The sequence below is a fragment of the Capsicum annuum genome, chromosome 6 (assembly GCF_002878395.1).
Source record: "Capsicum annuum cultivar UCD-10X-F1 chromosome 6, UCD10Xv1.1, whole genome shotgun sequence".
In the NCBI taxonomy this organism is placed as follows: domain Eukaryota; kingdom Viridiplantae; phylum Streptophyta; class Magnoliopsida; order Solanales; family Solanaceae; genus Capsicum; species Capsicum annuum.
Window position 1 is genome coordinate 214,680,467 of NC_061116.1, and position 26,777 is coordinate 214,707,243.

General features: G+C 34.0%; 1 protein-coding gene across 1 annotated transcript in view; it reads right to left on the reverse strand.

The window, feature by feature from the left end:
- Positions 1-11,635: 11,635 nt before the first annotated feature.
- Positions 11,636-26,777, reverse strand: part of LOC107873906 — a 35,091-nt gene continuing 19,949 nt past the window's right edge. Inside the window, exons 11-15 of the mRNA XM_016720834.1 lie at positions 26,505-26,580; positions 12,660-12,748; positions 12,501-12,563; positions 12,198-12,387; positions 11,636-11,793 (exon numbers count right to left, since the gene is read on the reverse strand). Of these exons, the coding sequence (XP_016576320.1) occupies positions 11,636-11,793; positions 12,198-12,387; positions 12,501-12,563; positions 12,660-12,748; positions 26,505-26,580 (576 nt within the window). The remainder of the gene's footprint in view (positions 11,794-12,197; positions 12,388-12,500; positions 12,564-12,659; positions 12,749-26,504; positions 26,581-26,777) is intronic.

Here is a 26,777-nt window from a genome sequence, read left to right on the forward strand (position 1 = left end):
AAATAATCATAAGCTTAACATAATACATAAAGTCATTAATCATTACATATAATATAACCTTGCATAAATAGTCTACAAAACAACACAAAACTCGTAAAAATAGTCCATGAAACAACATACTTTCTGCATAAATAGTCCATAAAACAGTCCAAAGTCACCAAAATAGTCCATAAAATATTTGAGTCACTAAAAAAATCCATAAACAGCCTGCGACGTATGCGAATTTGTTGTTAAATATTAATTGTGAATGTGAATTACTAAATATTATATATATATATATATATATATATATATATATAATAAAATATATATTATTTATTTATAAAATTTTGGTTTTTCGGTTTATACCGATTTTTTTTTAAAACCGAAAACCGAACCGAAAAATCAAAATTCTAAAATTACAAACCGAATCCGATCTAAAAATCGAAAAATCGAAACCAAAATTAAATTTCGATTTGATTTTTTGATTTTTTCGGTTTAAACCAAAATATGCCCACCCCTAAAAACAATACTGACAATACTGAACAAAAAGATAACAACAATACTTATAATCAAAATAAAAATAACAATATTGATTTTGTGTATTCCTTAATTCTCAACAAGATCTTAACTTCTTACTAGAAATAAATTCAGAATGTCCCATGTTCTTTATTTATTGGCCTGATGATTCTTTCAAAATAAACAAGATTGTTGACTCTAATCTTGACCACATGTACCTACTGCTCTTCATGAATCTCAGTAGTCTTTTGGTAGGGAGGATAAAAAATAATAATTCAGTTATAAAATGAAAAATTATCTTGTTTAGCGTTTGGTTAGGAGTATTAGTTAATTTTGAAATTATTTATCCATCGGTTTGTACTATAATAGTGAAAATAAGTTATGCTATGATGGGATAACTTTGAATATCTCATTCTTAACAAACAACCCGTTGGTTCTTTATAATCTTCTCTGTTAAATTATATTTTTCTTTTAAAATTTACATTTTCTTGGAAAATTATATTTTCTATGAGCCATAAATTAATAAGGAGAAGAATATAATGATCCATTATTATTGTAATTTTTCCATTATTAATTACAGGGATCATATTTTTTTCAAGTTACAAATATGGTCGGAGATGTTTGATTGTCCATGTTTTCAGAAGGTGAATTTCAAAGAAAGAATGCGATTAGCTTAAGAAAATGGTGAAAGCAGGTCTTGCTAAAAAGCTTACAGTTGTGGAGCTTTAACAGAAGGCTAAAAATCCTTCATGAAGACATCACAAAGCATAGGATTTCTCGAGAGCTGAAATTGTAGCAGAACCTAAATTAATAATATAATGCAAATGAGAAAGGACGGAGACATAAAGTTTTGATACATCTAGAGCTTGAGCCTCTGTCTAAGGACGAGAATGATGTCAATCAGATGCATCAATGTTTAAACGAGACAAACCCTGTACGATTGGTTGAGCTGAGCTAGTAACTAACTGATTAGTTTCCTAACTAACTTCTAACTGTGTTTAATTCTTAACTAACTCTAACAATTTCTTAACTAACTTTTGGAAGTAGTTAACTAACTATGTGAATGCCTTTTTATACGTTAACAAAATGCAAGACTACTTTTATCTGTGTATAGAGAGAAAATATGGAGGTGTAATGGTGCTCTGTTCTAACTCTCTACTACTGCTATTTAACAAGTTTTTTTTTTTTATAAATTATATAAAAATGAACTATTCTCAGCAAACTCCAAAGTGATCATGCTCTTACATTAAAAAAAAATGTGTTTTTAGTTTTGTGGTACTTTCTAACATGTTATGTATAGTGATTTAAAAAGGCATTCCTGAGGCGAGCCTTGAGGCGTGAGGACAAAAGTAACGTGAGCTAAGCCCCATGGCGTATGGTTTGACATTGAGCATGTTATTATTTTGGGACGTAAGATCAGAAAATTTATTTTAATTAAAATTGAAATTGCTAAACAAGTACTTAAATTAATATCAAATACATAAATTCAACTTGGTATTAAATGTTAAAAGTCAAGAAGCTTAAAACCCTAAATATGTTTTATTCTTTGTCTTCGTCGTTCATTAAAGAAGGTGAAGTTGTAAGATGACCCTAATTATTTTATCCAATCTGTTAAATAGTAAGATTTTTAAAATTTGTGATTTTTGTGTAAATTACAAATATTTGTCTAACTTTATGTTATCTCATTAAAAGTAAATAAATATATTTAATTATTACTAATAAATAAAAAATATCATTTTTAAGCGAGTTTTCTAAAATTGACTAAAGAAAAGAATTGTTGGATTAGAAATTGAGAGAGTGTCATGCGGAAGCTATTAATTGCAAACTATCGTAGTGATAATTCAGACGACAAAGAAAAACATACTAAAAAAACATATTATTGATGTAATTTAGTCAAGTGACTTACATATTGAAAACTAATATAAAAAAACCATTAAAAACTATTGGGAGAAAATCTCCCCCTAAACGAGACTCTTTAAACGAGTACATTGTGGATACTATTGTATTATGGTAGGGAGTCTTCTATTTATAGATATTCAAAACTTTTCCTCCAAGAAAGACGTTAGCCAAATATGGAAAAGAATTATATATTTTTTTTTTTAGGAAAAGTAAAAGTAATTATGGTAACTTTTATTTTCCTTCTAAAAAAAAGTAAAACTTAAATATAGTAAGAAAATTAGGGCAAAACCTTAACAAATCTCCCCTTTTTGGCTTGATTTTCTTCAAAATATTCTTGATCCTCCTTCTTCTTGTGCATAATCTTCGTTCTTCATATGTATTCTTCATATATCACTGTTGTTTGACATGCTTTAAAAATTGAGGCTTTTTGGGTTAAAAATATATAAGTCCTTTCGGATTAAAAACATTGGAGCCCTTTATAGGGTTAAAAGTAAGCTTCCTTTTCAAATACGTAATAGCAGGATTATTGAAAATATGATTGACAATCGTCTCCATATGTAGTTTTTGGACATATATCTTCATTATCATCAAATTTGTTGCAACTTTGTTCTCAACATGTCCTCAATTTGAACCATCGGATCATTGAACCATAGACTCTGATACCACTTGTTGGGTTCGAAATCGAGAGGGCGTCATGCGGAAGCTATTAGTTGCAAACTATCGTAGTAATAATTCAGACGACAAAGAAAAACATACTAAAAAACATATTATTGATGTAATTTGGTCAAGTGACCTATATATTGAAAACTAATATAAAAAATATTAAAAATTATTGGGAGAAAATCTCCCCCTAAACGAGACTCTTTAAACGACTACATTGTGGATGCTATTGTATTATGGTATGAGAAGAGGTCTTCTATTTATAGATGTCCAAAATCTTTCCTCCAAAAAAGAGGCTAGCCAAATATGGAAAAGAATTATATTTTTTCTTTCAGAAAAAGTAAAAGTAATTATGGTAACTTTTATTTTCCTTCTAAGAAAAAGTAAAATTTAAATATAGTAAGAAAATCAGGACAAAAACCCTAACAAGAATGTGGTATATTTTGAAGGATGGATTCTTTTTGTGTTGTGTGTGCATGTTTGGGGTTGGTGGGCGAGGGGGTGGGGGCGCTAATTAGCAACCTCAGGACATTTGAAAAAGTACTCCAAAAAGTCATGTCATTTCATTTTGTTAAGAATTTTATTGACCTCACTTAAGTGATAAAAGATAATTTTAAAATATTGGCTAAAATTGACTCTATTCATAAAACTCTCTTTGTTCAAAGTAATTTTAAAGTTTAAAGAACGAATAGTGTCAAAATCTTAGAAAATAGTAAATAAATTACCTTTACATTTCTATTTATGCAACTCTATTTCAATATTTACTAATACATTAAATAAAGAGTGACATAATATTGTATTTAACCATAGAAATATTATGTATGCTTAAAATTATAAATTTAAATCGGGCTGATATCATACGCAGATACCTCACGTTGGCATGAAGTATTTGTTATTCTTGAATTTTCACATCAGTTTTAAGAACTTTTTTTAGTTGTTAGTTGTGTGAACAACACGAATGGATGAAATTTTATTACTCGATTATTTGCACATATGAAAATTCAAGACTGAAAAGGCCAAAATCAAAAAATGAAAAAGAACTAAACTCAAAATTGAAAATATTAAACTAAAAACTAAAACTAAAAAAGCATTGCATTCAAGACTGAAACAACCAAATAAATCAAAAACTGAAAAAGCCCAAAGCATCAAAAATTTACGCGAAAAGCCTAGGCCCTAGGGAATAAGCATGGATTTGAATTCAAGAAAAAACCTCAGTAATGAATATGCATTGAAAACTGAAAAAAGAAAAAGTGATGCACGATGCCTAGAGTGTCGTGCATGATTTATCGTGGTAATACGCACGCATAGCATGTCATTTCGGGACCCTCACCTAGAATATCGTGCAGGCTCCCATGTGTTACCTTTAAAAAATTTCCTCTAAAAAAAAGCTCAAACTGAAAAAGCACTAAATTCAAGACTGAAATGGACAAGATAAAAAAACTGAAAAGCACTAAGCATTGAAAATTCACGTGAAAAAACATCGGGATTAAATATGCATTGGAAACTAAAAAAGGAAAAGTGGTACATGTTGCCAGCGTGTCGTTCATTTTTTGTTATGGTAATAAACACAAATAGTGTGTTGCCCAGGGACCCGCACCAAGAACATCGTGCAAGATCCCACGTGTTGCCTTAAAAAATATCCTCTAGTAAAAAGCTCAAACTAAAAAAGCACTAAATAAAAGACTAAAACAGCTAAGTTTAAAACTGAAAAGCACTAAGCATTGAAAGTTCACGTGAAAGACCTCGGGATTGAATATGCATTGAAAACTAAAAAGGAAAAATTAATACACGATGTCTAGTGTGTCGTTGCTCAAACTAAAAGAGCAATAAATTTATGACTAAAACGGTCAAGATAAAAACTAAAAAGCACTAAACTTTGAAAGTTGACGTGCAAACCTACTGAATATGCATTGGAAACTAAAAAAGAAAAATTGATACATAATATCTAGCGTGTCTTTGCTCAAACTAAAAAAGTACTAAATTCAAGACTAAAACAGTCAAGATAAAAAACTGAAAAGCACAAAACTTTGAAAGTTCACGTGCAAATCTCGGGACTAAATATACCTTGAAAAATAGAAAAGAAAAATTGATACATGATGTCTAGCGTATCGTTGCTAAAACTAAGAAAACACTAACTTCAAGACTAAAACGGCCTAGATAAAAAATTGAAAAGCACTAAACTTTGAAAGTTCACGTGCAAACCTCAAGACTGAATATGCATTGAAAACTAAAAAAAAAAGTGATACATGATGTCTAGCATGTCATTGCTCAAACTAAAAAAGCACTAAATTCAAGACCAAAATGAAAAATATAAAAAATTGAAAAGAACTAAGCATGGAAAGTTCATGTGAAAAACGTCGGTATTCAATATGCACTGGAAACTAAAAAATGAAAAGTAATACATGATGTCTAGCATGTCGTTGCTCAAACAAAAATGCACTAAATTCAAGACTAAAATAGCTAAGATAAAAAAACTGAAAAGCACTAAGCATTGAAAATTCACGTGAAAAAACGTCGGGATTGAATATGCATTAGAAAATGGAAGAGAAAAAGTGGTACATGATGTCTAGCGTGTCGTTCATGTTTTATTATGGTAATAAACACAAATAGTTTGTTGCACAGGGACCCACACCTAGAATATCGTGCAAGCTCCCATGTGTTGCCTTAAAAGATTTTCTCTAGCAAAAAACTCAAACTAAAAAAGCACTAAATTCAAGACTAAAACGAAAAAGATAAAAAACTGAAAAGGACTAAGCATTGAAATTTCACGTGAAAAACGTCGGTATTGAATATGCATTGGAAACTAAAAAAGAAAAAGTAATACATGATGTCTAACATGTCGTTGCTCAAACAAAAAAAGCACTAAATTCAAGACTGAAATTCCCAAGATAAAAAAACTGAAAATCACTAATCATTGAAAATTCACATGAAAAAACATCGGGTTGAATATGCATTGAAAAATATAAAAGAAAAAGTGGTACATGATGCCTAGCGTGTCGCTCATGTTTTGTTATGCTAATAAACACAAATATTTTGTTGCACAGGGACCCGCACTGAGAATATCATGCAAGCTCCCACATGTTGTCTTAAAAAATTTCCTCTAGCAAAAAGCTCAAACTAAAAAAACACTAAATTCAAGACTAAAATGACCAAGATAAAAAACTGAAAAGTACTAAGCATTGAAAGTTTACGTGAAAAACATCGCTATTGAATATGCATTGGAAACTCAAAAAGGAAAAGTAATATATTATGTCTAGTATGTCCTTGCGCAAGCGAAAAAAACACTAAATTCAAAACTGAAATGGACAAGATAAAAAAATTGAAAAGCACTAAGCATTGAAAATTCACGTGAAAAAACGCCGAGATTGAATATGCATTGGAAATGAAAAATGAAAAGTGGTTCATGATGCCTAGCGTGTCGTTCATATTTTGTTATGGTAATAAACACAAATAGTTTGTTGGGAAGGGACCCACAACTAGAATATCGTGCAAGCTCCCACGTGTTGCCTTAAAAAAATTTCTCTAGCAAAAAACTCAAACTAAAAAAATACTTAATTCAAGACTGAAATGGCCAAGATAAAAAAACTGAAAAACACTAAGCATTGAAAATCCACGTGAAAAAATGTCGGGATTGAATATGCATTGAAAAATGGAAAAGGAAAAGTGGTACATGATGCCTGGAGTGTCGTTCATGTTTTGTTATGGTAATAAACACAAATAGTTTGTTCCACAGGGACCCACACCTAAAATATCATGCAAGCTCCCACGTGTTGCCTTACAAAAGTTCCTCTAGTAAAAAGCTCAAACTAAAAAAGCACTAAATTTAAGACTAAAACGGCCAAGATAAAAAACTGAAAATCACTAAGCATTGAAAGTTCACGTGAAAAACCTCGGGATTGAATATGCATTGGAAATTAAAAAAGGAAAAAGTAATACATGATGTCTAGCGTGTCATTGCTCCAACTAAAAAAGCACTAAATTTAAGACTAAAACAGCCAAGATAAAAAACTAAAAAACACTAAGCTTTGAAAGTTCACATGCAAACCTTGGGAATGAATATGCATTACAAACTAGAAAAAGAAAAATTGATACATGATATCTAGCGTGTCATTTCTCAAACTAAAAAAGAACTAAATTCAAAACTAAAACGGCCTAGATAAAAAACTGAAAACACTAAACTTTGAAAGTTCACGTGCAAACCTCGGGACTGAATATGCATTGAAAACTAAACAAAAAAGTGATACTTGATTTTTAGCGTGTCGTTGATTAACCTAAAAAAGCAATAAATTCAAGACTAAAACGGTCAAGATAAAAAACTGAAAAGCAATAAGCTTTGAAAGTTCACGTGCAAACATCGGTACTGAATATGCATTGGAAACTAAAAAAGAAAAAGTGATACATGATGTCTAGCGTGTCGTTGCTCAAACTAAAAAAGCACTAAATTCAAGACTAAAATGACCAAGATAAAAAATTGAAAAACACTAAGCATTGAAAGTTCACGTGAAAAACCTCGGGATTGAATATGCAGTGGAAACTAAAAAACAAAAAGTGATACATGATGTCTGGCGTGTCATTTCTCTAACTAAAAAAGTACTAAATTCAAAACTAAAACGGCCAGGATAAAAAACTAAAAAGCACGAAGTATTGAAGTTCACGTGAAAAATGTCGGGATTGAATATGCGTTGAAAACTAAAAAACGAAAAGTAATACATTATGTGTAGCATTGCTCAAACTAAAAAAGCACTAAATTCAAAACTAAAAAGGCCAAGATAAAAGAACTGAAAAGCACTAAGCTTTGAAAGTTTACGCGCAAACCTCGGGACTGTATATGCATTGAAAACTAAAAAAGAAAAATTGATACATGATGTATAGCGTGTCGTTGCTCAAACTAAAAATGCACTAAATTCAAGACCAAAACGCCAAGATAAAAAACTTAAAAGCTTTAAGCATTGAAAGTTCATGTGAAAAATGTCGGTGTTGAAAATGCGTTGGAAACTAATAAAGGAAAAGTAATACATGAAGTCTATTGTGTCATTGCTTAAACTAAAAAAGCACTAAAGTCAAGACTAAAATGGTCAAGATAATAAACTGAAAAGCACCAAGCTTTGAAAGTTCAGTGCAAACCTCGAGACTGAATATGCATTGGAAACTAATAAACAAAAAGTGATACATGATGTCTAGCGTGTCGTTGCTAAATTTTAAAAGCACTAAATGCAAGACAGAAACGACAAAGATTAAAAACTGAAAAAGCACTAAATTCAGGATAGAAATGACCAAAATTGAAAACTGAAAAAGCACTAAATTAATGACTGAAACGACAAAAATTAAAAACTGAAAAAGCACTAAATTCAAGCCAGAAACGACTAAAATTGAAAATTGAAAAGGCACTAAATTCAAGAAAGAAACGACCAAATTGAAAACTGAAAAATAACTACATTCAAGTCAGAAATGACCAAAATTTAAAACTAAAAAAACACTATTCAAGACAGAAACAACCAAAATTAAAAACTGAAAAAGCACTAAATTCAAGACAAACACTAAATTCAAGACAGAAATGACAAAAATTAAAAATTGAAAAAGCACTAAATTCAAGACAGAAACAACCAAAATCAAAAATTAAAAAGGCACTAAATTCTAGACAAAAATGACCAAAATTGAAAACTTAAAAAACACTAAATTCAAGACAGAAACGACCGAAATTGAAAACTGAAAAGACACTAAATTCAAAATAGAAGCGACCAAAATCGAAATATAAAAAGCACTAAATTAAAGTCTAAAACAACCAAGATAAAAAACTGTCACGATCCGAGCCGAGGCCCTGATCGCGATGGGCATCCTGAACCACGAAGGTCCAAAATACCCCTTAGCATATCATCATGAACATAAATTGAACTAAAGCCAAATGCGGAAGATAGAATGAAATTCAAGAGAAATTTATAATAAAAATTGTGTCAACAAAATATGACATTACAATACTCAGCTTCCGTCTACGAAGCCTTTACTGAACAGTAACTATCTAGGTTGGGCCAAGGTCCCTGACTTAACGATAAACTGATTGAGATTACATATAGATATAAATTCTTTCGGTATAAGGGAAGCTTACCAAACTTTGGAAATCTGGGAACGATCTACTATTGAGCTGGAGCCCGGAACTGAACCTCAGAACCTATAGATAGGGGATCAATACTCGAAAGTATTGGTATGTAGTACAATCCAAAAATAACACATGCTTCATGTAAAATAAGTGAGACCATTATGAAAATAATTTATCATAATATATATAAAAATACATGGGCATAATCAATGAGCTTCAAAACATTCTTGTAAGTCTTGACTCAACTCTTTATTTTACTTCTGAGCTAGGTAGTACACCTTACATTTCTACAAACCCACGGGCTATATGGAATCCGTCCTTAACTCAGTGGTCAAGCCTCCAATTCAAGTTTGTCGCAAGAGTTGGGATCTTTAATAAAACAAGATATGCCTCCTTACTGACACACCATATTATGAAAAGTATGCCTCCTTACTGACATACATATCATGAAACCCGTATCGGCAAAATACAGTTTTGGATAACGAGTTATCCGAACTCGTGCCTTCTTCGGATAACCATCTAACTCTCTTTAAACCCATTTTTAGCTTCTTAAAACCATGATTCATGCTTACAATATTCTTTTCTTTCATATTAATGGCATTTCATAATAGGTGTCTTCATACCTAGACTTGCAAGCCATATCATATCATATTATATCATATCATATCCATAGCCCTTTCACTAAAAAGCACATTAATGACCACCAAAAAGGATTTATCAAATCACATGAGAGTTTTTATTCCAAACGCATATGAAACTTATGTAAAGACATCATATTTCTAATATTTCAACATAAGGTGGCCAATTCTTACATAAAACACATGCAATTCTTCATTAAGAAACAAAAGCCTTTTGCCTCTTTGAAACATGAGAAATAAAAAAGAATAATTGATAAATAGACATTTATAACTCGAGAAATATAATCATTCATAAAACATCCCCCAACATTAGTTATACATAAATCTGATGATAAAAAAGGGGACCTATAGTTCATGCTCTCAAACCCAATTCACAATTCATAACATGTTAAGAACATAAATTACATCATGGGGAAAGGTAATTTCACAAATCGTACTCATAAAATACTTTTCAAAATCCATACCATCTATGGACATGATTAAAACTCAAGTTTACAGAAAACCGTCATGATAAATGCACACTTTCATCAAAATGGGTTCATGATGCATGTTCTTCAATAGATTTCCAAAACACTTTTCATAACGTGATTATATCTTTAAAACTTGTTAAAACCAATAAATTTACGCCAATGAGGTTTAGGATAGTGCCACATACCTTTTGACGGAGAAAAATTAAAGAGAATGTAGATAAATTGGTCCCCTTAGAGAGTAGAATCCTCAAACCCAAGGTAGTTTCTCCCTTCTTGATACGGGTACGACCACGAGGATGCACGTATGTGAGAATGCATTGGACCCGTCCAATAAAGCGTTCAAGTAAAGTGTGGAGAAGACATTGTATCACACCAAAACCGACCCTAAACTTGCACTCTAAGGGTGCCCTTGGTCACATTTCATTTAAGGGACCTTTTGGTCATTTTACCTATGTAATACACTATAAATAGAATGATGTAGGGTTTTAGTCATTAGTTTTTATTGAATATTGAAGTTGTAACACTTGAAACTCTCTCTCTTGTGAGAAAGGCCCCCATGGCTGAAACTTGTAACTAGGGAAATCAAAATTGAGTGTGGATTCACTCGTGTTGGACTCAAGCTTGGAAACGTTGGATGCTTGGGAGATTGAGGTCACTCTTGTGCCAACGTAAGAGTTAGGTATTTGTTGTGTGTGATGTTAAAGGTCTAAGAGTGGAATCGGTTTTTGGGTTTTTAAGACTATACCTTCAATTTGTCTAACTGTTTATCCTTTTACCTTCTTGTAATCTTATTTAGTGTTTGTGTTGTAATCAAGTGTTCTTGTTGTTATTGTTAAATCCGAATCTTGTGTCTTCTTGTTCATCATCTTATGTTCTTAATCTAGTTTGTTGTCCTCTGATTTGGTGTAATAAATACCTTGTTATCTTCTTGTTATTGTGTTCTTGGAAAGTCGAGACTTGTCTCCAAAAGGGTTCACGGATTTCTTCCACTTTGTAGACTGTTTTTGGACTGATTTCGTGTTTTCGTTGTTTTTCTCGTATCATTTGGTATCATAGCATGGCTTGATTTTGTTCCTACAAGATCAATCTTGGGCTTGCTTGATAGAAAATTCTAAAAAAAAAAAAGTGTTAGAAAACTGAAAAATAAAAAAGAAGCAAATCTGTCCATTTTGTGTTCTTGGCCGAAATTGTGCTAATGTTGTGTCTTGGCCGAGATTTTTACTTGTTTTGTTATTTCTAGTGTTAGTTTCTTAATATCTAACACTCTTGAGTCTAAATCTAAGTTTGAACATACATTGTTGGTGTTGTTTTCATGAACATAATGCTTGGCGTAATTGTTGTTGAAACATTGTTGTGGTGGAACAACATCACCTATACTAAATAGAACACAAATAAGCTCCAAGCAAACAAACCTTTGAGCAGATACTCGACATTGAAATATTAATAAAATTTGCTCCCGCTTCAGTGGCAACGGCTTTTGCCAGCATGGTTTTCCCTGCTCCAGGAGGACCAAACAAAAGTATTCCTTTGCAGGCTGCAGACGAAATTGAAGAGCAATAATTTTCTTAAGTAATCACAAATCTCTATATAATGCTTCAAAATTCAAGTCCCAAAAGGAGAAACAACAGTTGAAGTAACTTTTCTCATCTAAGCACAAACTTCCTTTCAAACCGTTTAGATGAAGTCGAGAAAAAATTATAAGCAAGAAGCAAACCAAAGAGTAAGAAATATAAGTAACTGTCTTTATCTTCAAGTTAACTGTGGAAGTATTGTGGTCAAACTTAAACCAATGTTATTAGGTAATAGTCTTGTTTTAGTGGGAAAAACAAATGGATAAAAACCAAGCTGGAGTAATTGATCCTTGAACAAAAATGTCAAATATTTCCAAGCTTTTATACAAACTAATGTAATTAGACGAGCAAAATATGGATAAATTGCAGATGTAAACCTTGGTTAGTTGACTCTTAGAGAAAAGTTCAGGTCTTTGTAAGGGAAGCATGACGAGCTCTTTTAATGTATCCTTCACATTTTCAAGTGCACCGACATCATCAAATGTCACCTGAATATCACGGGGGGCAATAACATCAGCGAGAAGTGCCTTCTCAAACTCATTTTCTGTCTCAACATCCTGCGTTGGACACAAATTTGTTCATGAGTTCACAAGTTAGTATTCGCCATATCAAATTAAGGAGCTTCTTATACAAACTTCGCGAACCATCAGATAAGGAATATTATAATCACCTTAACTGACTTCTTCAAGCTAGTGGTGTCATTTTGCTTAGCTTGTAAGAGTTCCAACCCATACTGTTAAATCACAAAAGATTCCCGCAATTGTTCAATTCAACAATTATTACAGTCAAAGAAAATCATGGATAGGTGCTGCTATTTTTAATACCTAACAGGAGATAAAACCAGCCTCATGTCTAGATCTTCTCGAGTGTTCTGCATCAAGTGATGGCTCAACGCCCATCCAACAAACTTCTCTGCACCTTCAAGCACCCCAAAATAGTACTAACTTCAGCTCTTTTTGCAAAAAACACTTGGATGTATTTACATTGATGTAATGCATCTAAAATTTAGATTCATCAACACCTAAAGCTTAGGATTAGAGGACACTGATAGGAGTATGGGTATGAGTATTAAGATACAACCAATATATATTGCGACATGTATGTAAGTAAATTTTCGACAATTAATAGAAGTTATTAAATAGAATTAGAATCCTTAAACTCTTTGATAACACTTAATATCCGATCAACCTATAGTTCTTAGTCATTAGTACAATCAAAGCACATAAGTTAGCTCGACCAAATACTGTATAGATTCTACACCCACACCCAAATCATGTCGGATTGACACTGATGTGGTAGGGATTTTGAAGGATCTAAAAGACATAGTGACGAAACTATACTGAGAATCTAAAGTATCCCACACATCCCTCAACCCCCTTCTCACAACTATATAAAGAAAAAGGAAAAACAGTGTGTAATTATACAAGATAGCAGTAAGCTTCTTGTTTATTCAACAATGGAGGAAGTATAGAGTTTGATAGTGTTTGTAGAAGAAAGGAAGGAAGAGAACTAAGAGAGGAAGAAGATGAGATATGAAGAGTAACTGCCTGTTTTCATTATACTTCAATGTGTATAGTCATATACATTTATAGGCTAGAGATTAGGCTAACTAACTAACTAACTAGCCATTAGCGCTAGTGTAACTAACTGAAAATAGTTATAACAGAAAAACAACTAGTCTATTATTGCTTCTTCTAGAATCTTCCACACTTGAGACCTCTTTCTTTTGTATTCAACACTCCCCCTCAAGCTAGGAAGGTGAAAAAATGTCACACATTCCTCGCTTATGATTTAGATGCACTTGTTGAGCCTTGGTGAGGCCTTTGGTCAGCATTTCTACAAGTTGATCTTTTGTAGAAATATAGTTTGTAGTGATCATCCCTTGTCTTATCTTTTCTCTTATGAAAAAACAATCAATGTCAATGTATTTAGTTCTCTCATGGTAAACTGGATTGGCAGCTATTTGAATAGCTGATTTGCTGTCACTAAACACCTTGACTGGAAACTTTACTTCCATTCCTATTTACTTTAGCAAGCCTAGTATCCAAACCAGCTCAGCTGTTACAGCTGCTAAGCTTCTGAATTCAGCCTCAACTGAACTTCTGAAAAAGTAGCTTATTTCTTTGACTTCCAGCATATAACTGACTTCCCAATTTTTACAAAGTAACCAGTCACTAATCTCTGGGTTTGAGGACATGATGCCCAATCTACATCACAGTAGACACTCACCTGGTGAGAATAGTTCTTACAGTTTTCATCTTCACAACTGGTGAGAAAGTTTCTTTGTAGTCAATCCCTTCTCTTTGTCCATAACCCTTTGCTACAAGTCTGGCTTTAAATCTTTCCACTTCACCTGAAGCCTTATACTTCACCTTATATATCCACCTGCAACCAATGGCTTTTTTACCTTTAGGCAAGGGAGCAACCTCCCAAGTATGGTTGGAATTTAAGGCCTCTATTTCAGTCTTCATTGCATCTATCCATCTAGGATCTTTGCAGGCCTCAGAGTAGCTTGTAGGCTCAGTAACAGATGAGGTTTTCACACAAAACTCTTATAGGACTAAGATAGTTTATCATATTATACATGATTAGCAAGAGCATGAGGTACATTCTTTGTATTCTTAGAGACAAAATCATTCATCCATGCTGGTGACTTCCTTTCTCTAGTTGATTTCCTCTGATCTTGAGCTGCAGATGGTTGAGTTGCAGGCTATGTAGTATTAGGAACCCTTTGTAGTTGATGTTCTTGCTGAGTAACCTCTTGATGTTTGCTTGATCTTCTTTGATATACCTTGGTTATGGTCTGTCTAGTAGTAGGTACATGAGGCTGTAGGTGTTCTTGCTGGTTCACAATGTTCGAAACCTCTTGAGATGAGACATTTATAGGAGCCTGCAAGGGTGTCATAACATCACTTGCTGCTGAATATTGATTTTCTAATGGAAACACATGATAGGGAATCTGATCATCAGCTGCTTCAAGCTTGAAAGGAAACACATTTTCCCAAAAAGACACATCCCTGCTAACAAAGAAAACATTAGTAGATATGTCATATAAGACATATACCTTATTAGTACTAGAATATCCCATCAACACAGCTGCTCTTGATCTTGGCATGAGCTTGTCAGACTCATCTAACACCTTAGCATAACAGAGACAACCTATTACTCTTAGGTGCTCACAAGATGGTTTAATACCATATAATTTCTCATATGGAGTATAATAATCAATACTTGAACTAGATAACCTATTTATGAGATACATAGCAGCTAAAACACAATATCCCCAAAACTTAACAGGCATTGTTTCTTGAAACCTCAATGTTCTTGTGACTTCTAGGATGTGTCTGTGCTTTCTTTCAGCCATACCATTCTGTTGAGGTGAATAAGAACATGAGGTGTGATGTACAATACCCTTGGTTGCAAATAAACTACTGCATAATGTGTAACACTCTGTAAAAGTCGTGCATGGATTAGCCTTTAATAGAGTACTCTTAGACTTAAAAACTTGAAAATTTTTCTAAGTCTAATGAGGACTTAGAGTCATTTTAGCTGGCAATCTTTGGGATACAACTTTTCAACCTTTCTGACCGCCGTTTTTAGATTTTAAAGTTGTGTTACGATTGGAAAAGCTCATAGTACATCTCAGATAAGTTTCGGAATTGTTCGGAACGCATAAGGCTGCGTTTGGATTTCAAAACAGTAGCGAAACGCATAGCCTGCTGCCCAATTTTTAGCATTTCAGGGTCAAATTCAAACAATCATAACTCTCTGAATATAATGAACTGGAAGATCGGCTACCTATCAAATGAAATCTCTTTGAGTTTACTTTCCAATGCAACTAGTTTCATCCAAATCCAACATCTGAGTAAGGAGTTATACCTGTTTAACTTCATCCTATCAGTTTGTCAACTGAGGGATAGTTTCGACTTTTTTTGTTTTCTTAGGGGCATTTTAGTAATTTCACCTCACCCAAATTTCATATATAACACTAGATTTAGTCCCCAATTCATCAAAATATAATCCTTTTCTCAAATTTTCTCTCAAGAACACCCCTTAGGGTTTCAAACAAAAATCCCAAATAACTTAAGGTTCAACCGTGGGCTTTGGAAGATAATTAGAGATTTGCAATCCCCACACCGTAGGCTTCAAGGATCATCCCTCAATTTCTTAAATAGAGGTATGCAGGATTTTCCTAAATTCTCATGGACATAAAAATCATGTTTTAAGAAAGGGGTTTTTGAATTCATGTACATATTCATGTTTTAGAAGCTTTAAATGATATTGTTTTAGCCTTTAGGCTTTCCCCCAAAGTGACTTGAAAATTATATGTATATGTTTATATGTGTTTTGCCTTAAAATATGAATTGAGAGAACGATTTACATGAAATCCCTCTCTTGATGTAATTTTCCCATGTTTCACATGATATAGATTGTTTTGAAATACGTCTTGAAAAATCATGATATGAAATGCTTTGACTTTGCTATGTTTGGAATACGATTTTGAACACGAAAGAGAGGGTTGTAAATATTGAATATACATATAATGAAAGAGTGCATAATTTTATCAAAAGCACATGACACCATATGTTTGATGAAAGTTTTTGCATGGTTTTGACTTGAGTTTCGGAACATGAAATCTTTTATGCATATTACATGTTTGGGTGGTCTGAAACTACACTTTTATGAAAGATCATGCTTAATGCATTATGGCTCAGAAATAGGACTTGCAAGTTTTGGTATGACGATACCAACTCAGACAAATGCCATAACAGACACAGACTAGTTCAGAAATCAAATATTATCAGAGTTTCATGATTAAGATATTTCAGAATGATACATGTTCAGAAAAGGTTAAAAATTGGGCATAAAGAGATGTTAGGTGGTCCCCGAAGAAGGCGTGAGTTCAGATAACACATTGCCCAAAATCATGATTTACCGATTTGGGTATATTATTATACGCTGGCTTAAGAGCCGTGTGACATATCAGACTCATACACTCTAACCCTTGCGGGACACTTGGGTTGGCGGCTTCCCCGCCGAGTCAATGGTGTATTTTATATAGCCCGTGGAATATCAGACTTGTAGGGGAGTGCCACCTAACTCAGAAGTAATACAAAGATCAGAAATTATTTTGACAAGAATGTCTTATGATTTTTGAATGATGCCCATGTGTTTTCAGAAGCTATTTTATACGTGATGTGTTGATGAAAATTGCTTTCATCTATTATATATATAGTCAAATACTTTATTTGGGATTGCTTTACATGCTAGTACATTTGTGCTGACCCCCCCTCTTTCTAGGTTTTGAGACACAGTCTAGGGGTCCAGATAAATAGTAGATATTTCATATTGCAGAGCAGATTGTGCAGGGGTGAGCCTTCTATATTTCAGAAGGCCTGTTTACTTTCAGATATTTATCTTTAGTCATGTTTTGGTCTACTAGGGGCCTTGTCCCAGTTTTCAGGCAGTTTTGTTTAGTTCATAGTAGAGATTTTGCAGACTGTGAGTCAAACATTATTATTATCTAGATATATTGTGGATTTTAATTTTTCAGTATTATGATCACATTTAGACTAACCATGTTTCCGTATTAGATTTCTATTTTTGCATTATCTTTTATTTTATGAATGTTGTGCATGATGACCAGTTAGACAGAGGGCGTCCTGAGTCTTCACGATTTAGGAATGCTCTTCACGGCTAGGGCCTCGGTTCAGGTTGTGACAAACATGGTATCAGAGCACGGTTCATGGTCTCAGGATGTCTGCAAAATCGCATCGGGTAGAGTCTTGTTTATGGGTGTGTAGCGTCCCACACCTATAAGTAGGAGGCTACTAGGCATTTAGGAATGTCTCTCTTTTTTCATGTTCTAGTTCATGCAATAAAGTCAGAATGTTCCTCTTTCATACTCTAATTCGCGCTATGGTGTCGCCCATACGAAAGTAAAAAATCATCCCAAATTCTTTCCTTACTCTAATGTCCTCAGATATGTCTCATTATTGAGGTGATTCAAGTGTAGAAGTTTAGAATCTAAATGGTATGGTCCTTTCTGATTGAACGATATAAGAGTTAAAATTTGTGCAAGGACTTGAGAAGAGTTCGTTAGTGCTTCAATGTGTATTGATTCCGATGTAAACATTGATCCTGATGGAATCGTGCTTTTCAGCTTGAAGTATTAATTGCATTTAGTCCCCTTCAAATTTATGTTACAAATGTCTTGCTTAAGGGGGGATGATGTGTAGTAGAATGTTGGAACTGTATTTCCACCCGAATAGTAGTATGCTTTAAAGTGTTGTTGTCATGCCCTATTGGTAGTGAAATTAGACCAAGAAGTTGGTGATGTGAAGTCACAAAGTTAGAAGTCAGAGTGAGGGTGACTTTTGTGTAAATGAATATTTTAGTTGAATAACCGATGTTCGAGATTGATTTATCCCCCTTATGGTAACTAGTAGCATGTGTGGATGGTATGGTAGTCCGTGGAGGAAGTGTTTGACTCCGATTTTATTTATACAGAGTAAGATGTGTATTCTTAGTTCATTGGATATTGCGTATTAAATTTCTATCTCATGTAATCTTGTCATCAAGGTGTTGTTGAAAAAAATAAAGTCTAGTGAAGCTGTGTGGGGCTCTTTCGAATCACTAGCATATTTGACTTGGCATTCATCTCATTTTCTTGTTCAAAATACAAAATCAAAGTCTAGTGAAGCCGTGTGAGGCCTATTTCGATCCACTAGCAACTTGTTGTCCAACTTGTTGTTCTTGTGTTGGTTTAATATATCTATAGCTGAATTTGTTTGCATGAGATTGAGTTGGTAAATAGGTGATTCATCCTTGTGTGTTAGTTTAGTAGAAGGTAGAGAAGGAGTTGTTAGTTTGGGTGATTTGTCGGTTGCTTGAAGTGTGAAAATGGTTATATTAGCCAGTAAGTTGTAAGTATAGACTCATGGTTGTTTGTGGAATTTGAAGATAGTCTAAATGTATGTTTGGGTAAGTAAGTATGAGGTGAGAAATTCGTATTAGTAGAAAAGATTGTATGGGGTTATAATATAAGATTAAGGTAGATCATGTCTATTATGTAACTTTATCCCTTGACCTTCTTTTCCTTGGTAGTTGTAAACTAGTACTACTTGTGAGAAGGTATGTAGTAGATTTTTGAGGTATAGTAGTAATGTCATAAAGGTGCTTTGGTCATGGATAGTATCTAGATAAAATCAGGTATTTGGGGTAGAATGTCCCAATTTGATGGACTAGTATATTATGTTGTATTCTTCATGGGTGGTATTTACTGAATAAAACAAGTATGAGCTGATGCCTATGATGCCTTACAACATGTATTTATAGTACCTAAAAGTCCCTAAGTCAACAAGGTACAACAATGCAAGCTATACAATTATCAACTACAAGCTGAAAATCTGAAAATCCTGCACATGCATGCTGAAATTTCTGCACATGCAAGCCAACCTTTGTGGACCTTTTAAAGATGGAAAATCTGCACTTTCATACCAGCCCGTGTGAACTTCCTAAAGTCTAATAAATGTTCTGCCAACCTATTTTGACCATCTATAAGGTCCTGGAACGTTGGCAGCAATGCGGGGCATTTATAGAAGCCCCGCCAAGCTCGAAAACGAGCCCGAATAGTCCGAAACATGCCCAAAACGTGAGGAGTTTAATGGGTTGTGACGTTGAGCATCACAATGTGGTTGTAAAAATAGTGACTTAAGATTAATGATGTATGTTTTGTAAGAATTATGTATAAGGTTGGGTTGTAAATCATGTTTAGCACTAGACATTAAGTTTGAATAATTGATGTCCATGAAGGTGGATGTGATGACTTCTTGGTTAATGATACTAGTTTTATGGAAGCAATCTAATAGGCTTGAATGGTATATGCAAGAGCCTAAGATTATTTGATTTGTAGTGAAGTATGATGTTGCATATATAATGTAGAAGTATGCCCAAGGTGATCTGAGGTTGAGGTATTTTCTAAGACTATTACACGTTTTGTGTGACGAGTGGTATCGTTGAGTTGCTAGGTGGAGAAAGACTAGTTAGATGGTATATGGTGTTCTAAATAGCCAAGTTAAGGAGTTTTGATTGATGGTGTTGAGACTTTTTATATGATCTTGATTCTCATAGTAGAGAGATGTAAGTTTGGAGTCGCAATATTGGTAGGCTATTTCGGAAGTAGTATGATTCATTGAAGGCTTGGTGATATCCATGTTGAGTACTAGATTCTAAGTTTGAGTTTTGAAGGTTGAACTAATAGAAAAAAGACTTAAAGCACTAGAGGGTGTGCACTCTAACTATGGGGATACTCATGAAGACCCGAAGTTAGTAAGTGTGCAAGTATTATATGATGACTGTTGGGTCTATAGAATAATAAAGTGTATCTCAGAAGGTAGTATTAAGAGTGGGTTTTCCACTTTCAGGTGTAGTCATTCGGGTTAAGTGCCATGATATGCGTGTATAGTAGTTTTTCAGACCCCAGAGTGCAATGAGTGTACTTCAGTTTAGAGTCTAGTAAGGGATCTCCCAAACTTAATATGATGACTTGAAGCTAAGGGGGAGATAATCGAGTGAATAACCAAGTTAAGCTTTCAGATTCTAGTCGTGATGTCATGATGATATTGAACGTCAGAAAGTGAGGGTGAGACAACCCATTCTTATCTAAGTATTTTTTTTCCAGTTATCCCAATATCTACTCATGCCTTACGTTTCAGTCCAATGATCAAAATTCATGTTCATGCTTATGATAGAGAATCATGTACTCTTCAAGTTCCAAAATGAGAAGTTTCAGTTCATTCAGTAGTCAGAATCCCATTCCATAAGTTATGAACTCCAAATTGAGGTCATGTAGCTCATGACTCATGTACTCACGCTTTATAGTATGCTTGTTTTAGATAAGACCATAAGTATGAAGTAAGATCTGGGGCCAAGTTTTTGATGTATGTGATGGTTAGTGGAAATTTATGTGTGTATGTTCTTAGGGTAGCGCGTGGGAGTTATATTAATAGTGGTTTAGAGAATATGTGAAGTGTGTCTTCATGGGTGTTTGCCTTGAAGTTCATATGAGGTTATAAAGATAGGCTTGAATGACATGTTGGGATTTTAGTGAAGGGACGCAATATGCGCTAGTGAATCTATAGTAAGAGTTCAAAGTTAGTCATTAATGTGGGAAGGCATGATATGCTTAGGGTGTGAACTTTAAAAAGATATGGAAGATTGAATCATATTGTTTAGACTAGTATCATGGTATGACATGTTATATTTTTGTGACTTGGAGTTAGGTTTGATCGCAGTGAAAGGATTTAAGCTACTATAGACATTGTAGAAAGAGCTATCAATGCCCATATAAGAATTATAAGTTGAATGGAATGAATATGGTATTTAAGGGAAATAGTATAGTTAAGGGAGTATTAAAGAAGTGTGCTAAGCTTGAAAAACAAGAAGTTGCATTGTCCAAGATCTTTTGCTCCATAATGCTACTAGAATTTCTTTAGACAGAGTGTTGAAGAGATACTCTCGTTGAATATAAGTTTCCGGTGTATTTCAGTTTAGCAGTCAGGAAGACAAGTTATGGTGGTTTTTCACCTTTTCACCCAATCCTGCTATCCAAAGTCTCATGCGTATGACCATCCTAAGAGATAATATCTTTCATCCTAAGTTGTGAATTCAGTTCAGTCAAAGCATCATATTTCAGATTCAGCTATTTAGTCGTGACTCAGTTCATAAGTTTTCAGTGCATAATCTCAAATACTTCCAAGTATTTTACCCCAGTTAGTATAATACTCTGGTACGATCTAAGTCTTGATGCCTCATGATTCGTAATTGCATAAGTTATCACTTCTCAATTCAATATGTATGATTGGATCATGAAAACTTCAAGGGAATCCTAAACTCTTAGCATGAATCAGCTTCTTGAAGCAAGTAAGGGAAAGTCAACTCAGAATTCAGTTTCGTGATAGAAGTTTAAATGTTTCAGATCAGTTATATACTTTCTTAGAAGACACATCATGTCAGCATCGTTCTATACCTTTGAGCTTCAACATTTCCAATCCATCATTCGAGGACGAATGATCCCAAGGGGGAGATAATGTAACACCCCATAAAAGTCGTGCATGGATTAGCCTTTAATAAAGTGCTCTTAGACTTAAAAACTTGAAAATTTTTCTAAGTGTAATGAGAACTTAGAATCATTTTAGCTGGCAATCTTCGGGATACAACTTTTCAACCTTTCCTACCTCCGTTTTTAAATTTTCAAGTTGTGTTACAATTGGACAAGCTCATAGTACATATCAGATAAGTTTTGGAATTTTTCGGAATGCATAAGGCTGCGTTTGGATTTCAAAACAGTAGCAAAACGCATAGCCTTTTGTGCAGTTTTCAGCATTTCAGGGTCAACTTCAAACAATCATAATTCTCTGAATATAATGAACTGGGAGAGCTGCTACCTATCAAATAAAATATCTTTAAGTTTTCTTTCCAATACAATTGGTTTCATCCAAATCCAACATCTGAGTAAGGATTTATAGCCATTTTACTTCAGCCTATCAGTTTGTCAACTGAGGGACAGTTTCGACTTTGTTTGTTTTCTTAGGGGTATTTTAGTCATTTCACCTCACCCAAATTTCGTATATAACACCAGATTTAGCCCCCAATTCATCAAAATATAATCCTTTTCTCAAATTTTCTCTCAAGAACACCCATTAGGGTTTCAAACAAAAATCCCAAATAACTCAAGATTCAACCATGGGATTTGGAAGATAATTAGAGATCTGGAATCCCCACACCGTAGGCTTCAAGGATCATCGCTCAATTTCTTAAATAGTGGTACACAGGGTTTTCCTAAATTCTCATAGGCATAAAAATCATGTTTTAAGAAAGGGTTTTTGAATTCATGTACATATTCATGTTTTAGAGGCTTTAAATGATATTGTTTTAGCCTTTTGGCTTTCCCTCAAAGTGACTTGAAGAGTATATGTATATGTATATATGTGTTTTGCCTTGAAATATGAATTGAGAGAACGATTTATATGAAATCCCTCTCTTGATGTAATTTTCCCATGTTTCACATGATATAGATTGTTTTGAAATACGTCTTGAAAAATCATGATATGAAATGCTTTGACTTTGCTATGTTTGGAATACGATTTTGAACATGAAAGAGAGGGTTGCAAATGTTGAATATACATATAATGAAAGAGAGAAAATTTTTTCCAAAAGCACATGACCACCACATGTTTGATGAAAGTTTTTGCATGGTTTTGACTTAAGTTTCGGAACATGAAATCTTTTATACAAATTACATGTTTGGGTGGTCTGAAACTACATTTTTATGAAAGATCATGCTTAATGCATTATGGATCAAAAATAGGACTTGCAAGTATTGGTATGACGATACCAACTCAGACAAATGCCATAACAGACACAGGCTAGTTCAGAAATCAGATTCTCCAACCCTTGCGGCACACTTGGGTTGGGGGATTTCCCGCCGAGTCAATGGCGGATTTCATATAGCCCATGGAGTATCAGACTTGTAGGAGAGTGTCACCTAACTTAGAAGTAATACAAAGATCAGAAATTGTTTTGACAAGAATGTCTTATGATTTTCGAATGATGCCCATGTGTTTTCAGAAGCTATTTTATACGTGATATGTTGATGAAAATTGCTCTCATCTATTATATATATGTTCAAATACTTTATTTTGGATTTATTCGTGTGCCAGTACATTTGTGCTGACCTCCCTCCTTCCAGGTTTTGAGACACAGTCTAGGGATCCAGATAAATAGTAGATATTTCAGATTGCAGAAAAGATTGTGCAGGGGTGAGCCTTCTATATTCTAGAAGACCTGTTTACTTTCAGATATTTATGTTTAGTAATGTTTTGGTCTACTGGGGACCTTGTCCCAATTTTCAGATAGTTTTATTTAGTTCATAGTAGAGATTTCACAGACTGAGTCAGACATTATTATTATCCAGATATATTTTGGATTTCAATTTTTCAGTATTATGATCATATTCAGACTGACCATATTTCCGTATTAGATTTCTATTTCTGCATTATCTTTTATTATACGAATGTTGTGCATGATTACTAGATAGACAGAGGGTATCCCGGGCCTTCAAGGTTTGGGAATGCTTGTCATGGCCAGGGCCCCTGTTCGGGTCATGAAATAATGAGTTCACAAACTCAGTTCCATTGTCATTTCTAATTACTTTCACAGTTTTGCCTAACTGTCTTAACATACTCAAGAAATTATTGTATCTGCACATACACATCTGACTTGAGTTTCAATAATAACAACCAAGTAAACCTTGAACAATCATCAACCACTGTTAAGAAAAATTTATTACCATTCATAGAAGGAATTCTATAAGGTCCCATAGATCCATATGTATTATATCAAAACAACATGCAGGCTGAGTATTACTTGTAGAGAAAGGAAGTCTGGTTTGCTTGGCACAAGGAAAGATAGTACATTTCTTTACTCTAACTTCTACTACATGAAATTTAGTAGGTAGAAACTTTAGAAGTATATTAGAGGAGGCATGTTCTAATCTTCTATGCCATAGATCAACCTCAGCTTGGGCTTTACTTTCATCAGCTTTAGTAGAGACTTTTGTTGCTGCTGCAACCTTCCTTTCTTGAGTATTCACTAAGAGATACAGACCTCCATCAAGCTTACCAATCCCCCTCACCTTTCCAGTACAAAGATCCTAGAAAACACAAAAATTAGGAAAGAAGTTCACTGAACATTTCCATTCCTTGGTCAGTTGTGATACTGAAAACAAGTTGCATGTAAACCGAGGAATATGATACACATTTGTTATACTATTTTCAGCAGACATATAACTAGATCCCACATGTGTAAGTTCAGTCAGATCACTATTAGGTAAATACACCCTTGTTGGCTTATCTAGTTTTGTTAACTCATTCACTAGTAGGTCTAACCTTCCAACCATGTGATTTGTGGCGCCAGTGTCAATTATCCAAGTTCTTGACTCATATGAAGCTAGAAATACACTAATATCTGCATTTGCAGCATTTGTTGTCTCAGTAGAAGTGCTAGCACCACTATTTTTGTTGATTATCTTTAGGATTTGATCATATTGTTCCTTAGTAAAGGCTGCTGTTCTCATCTAACCTAGTTGATCCAAATGCATTTCAGACTCTTCTTGATGGTATCCATCATTGAACCAGTTACTTTGGATAGACCTTTAATGTGAACCTTGCCTTGTAGTCATTTCTGTAGTATCTTGAGAATCACTAGTTACCTTGTATGCTGCATTAGCTCCTTCGAACCTGAGCCTCTTTTTGAACTTGTGATCTTAAGGATATCCAACTAACTTCCAACAATTTTCCTTAGTATGACCTTTTAGCTTACAAAAGTCATATTGCAAATTGTACTTCTTCTTGAATTTTTGTGTCCCATTTCTTGTAAACATGCCTAAGTCAAGCCTTCTACCAATGCTTGCAGGACTAGATCCTAGCACACCTGCATTAGTAGCTATAGATTTTTGGCTTTCATCACTCATTATCATGGCATATGCCTGATTGATAGAAGGCAAAGGAGCCATAAGTAGTATCTGACTTCTAGCCTGTGTATATATTTCATTTAGTCCCATGAGGAACTGAAACAACTTCAATTTTTGTAGATGTAGAACAAACTCCTTGGACTTTTCACAATCGGCATAAGTGCCTCAAATTCTTCCCATAGATCCTTCAGTTTTGAGAAATAGCAGGACACAGAAGCTGTTCCTTGAGATAGTGTTGCAATTTCCTTGTGCAGATTGAAAGTTCTAGCACCATCAACTTTGTTGAATCTTTCAAGAAACTCATTCTAGACAACACTTGCAACTGATGCATACATGATTCCACCTAATAACTCTTTAGACATAGAGTTCATAATCCATGATAATACAATAGCATTTAATCTTTCCAAGTGGTTTCCCAGATAAGAAGAAAACTATTCTTTAGTGCAAGAACCATCAACAAGTCCTAATATATTCCTTCCTAACAGAGCTACACGCATAGACCTAAACCAGATAGAGAAAGTTTCCACATCTATCAATTGGAAGGAGGTGATCAGCGTTCCACTAACATCTGAGGGACTGAGAAAGAGAGGATGATTGTAATCCATTGCAGTAACAGCTCTTGCACTGCTGGTTGATCCACCACCCATTTCGACACCATTTGCCATTACTTGAACCTTCAAATCTTGACTCAAGAAATCCTTCAAGAACTTGAAAAAATCTGAATCTGTGATTGAGCACTTTCTTCAATGTTCAGAATCGACTAAGGTAGCTAGTTTTGATCTAGCCAACCTGACTTTGATACCATGTAATTATACAAGATAGCAGTAAGCTTCTTGTTTATTCAACAATGGAGGAAGTAAAGAGTTTGATAGTGTTTGTAGAAGAAAGGAAGAGAACTGAGAGAGGAGATGAGAGAGAAGAGTAACTGCCTGTTTTCATTATACTTCAATGTGTATAGTCATATACATTTATAGGCTAGAGATTAGGCTAACTAACTAACTAACTAGGCGTTAGCGCTAGTGTAACTAACTGGAAACAGTTATAATAGAAAAACAACTAGTCTATTATTGCTTCTTCTAGAATCTTCCACACATGAGACCTCTTTCTCTTGTATTCAACACAGTGAAAGCAGCAGCTTACTTTTAACAGAGAAATTTTGGTCTTTGATGCACAATGTCTCTAGTCCACTGCATTCTAATCCAATCCGACTCAGAACCTATATAAGAGAGACAATCATATATAAATAAGTTTCTAACCTATTGAATTCAGAAAACAATCATTTCAACTTGTTCACACAATTTTTTTTTAGAACGAAAATATCAGAGAGCAGTAACCCAGTCTTAGAATGCTGGAAATACGTTGACAGCATTTATGGGGAAATCAGGAATATATAGCAGATGTATTGAGTCAACA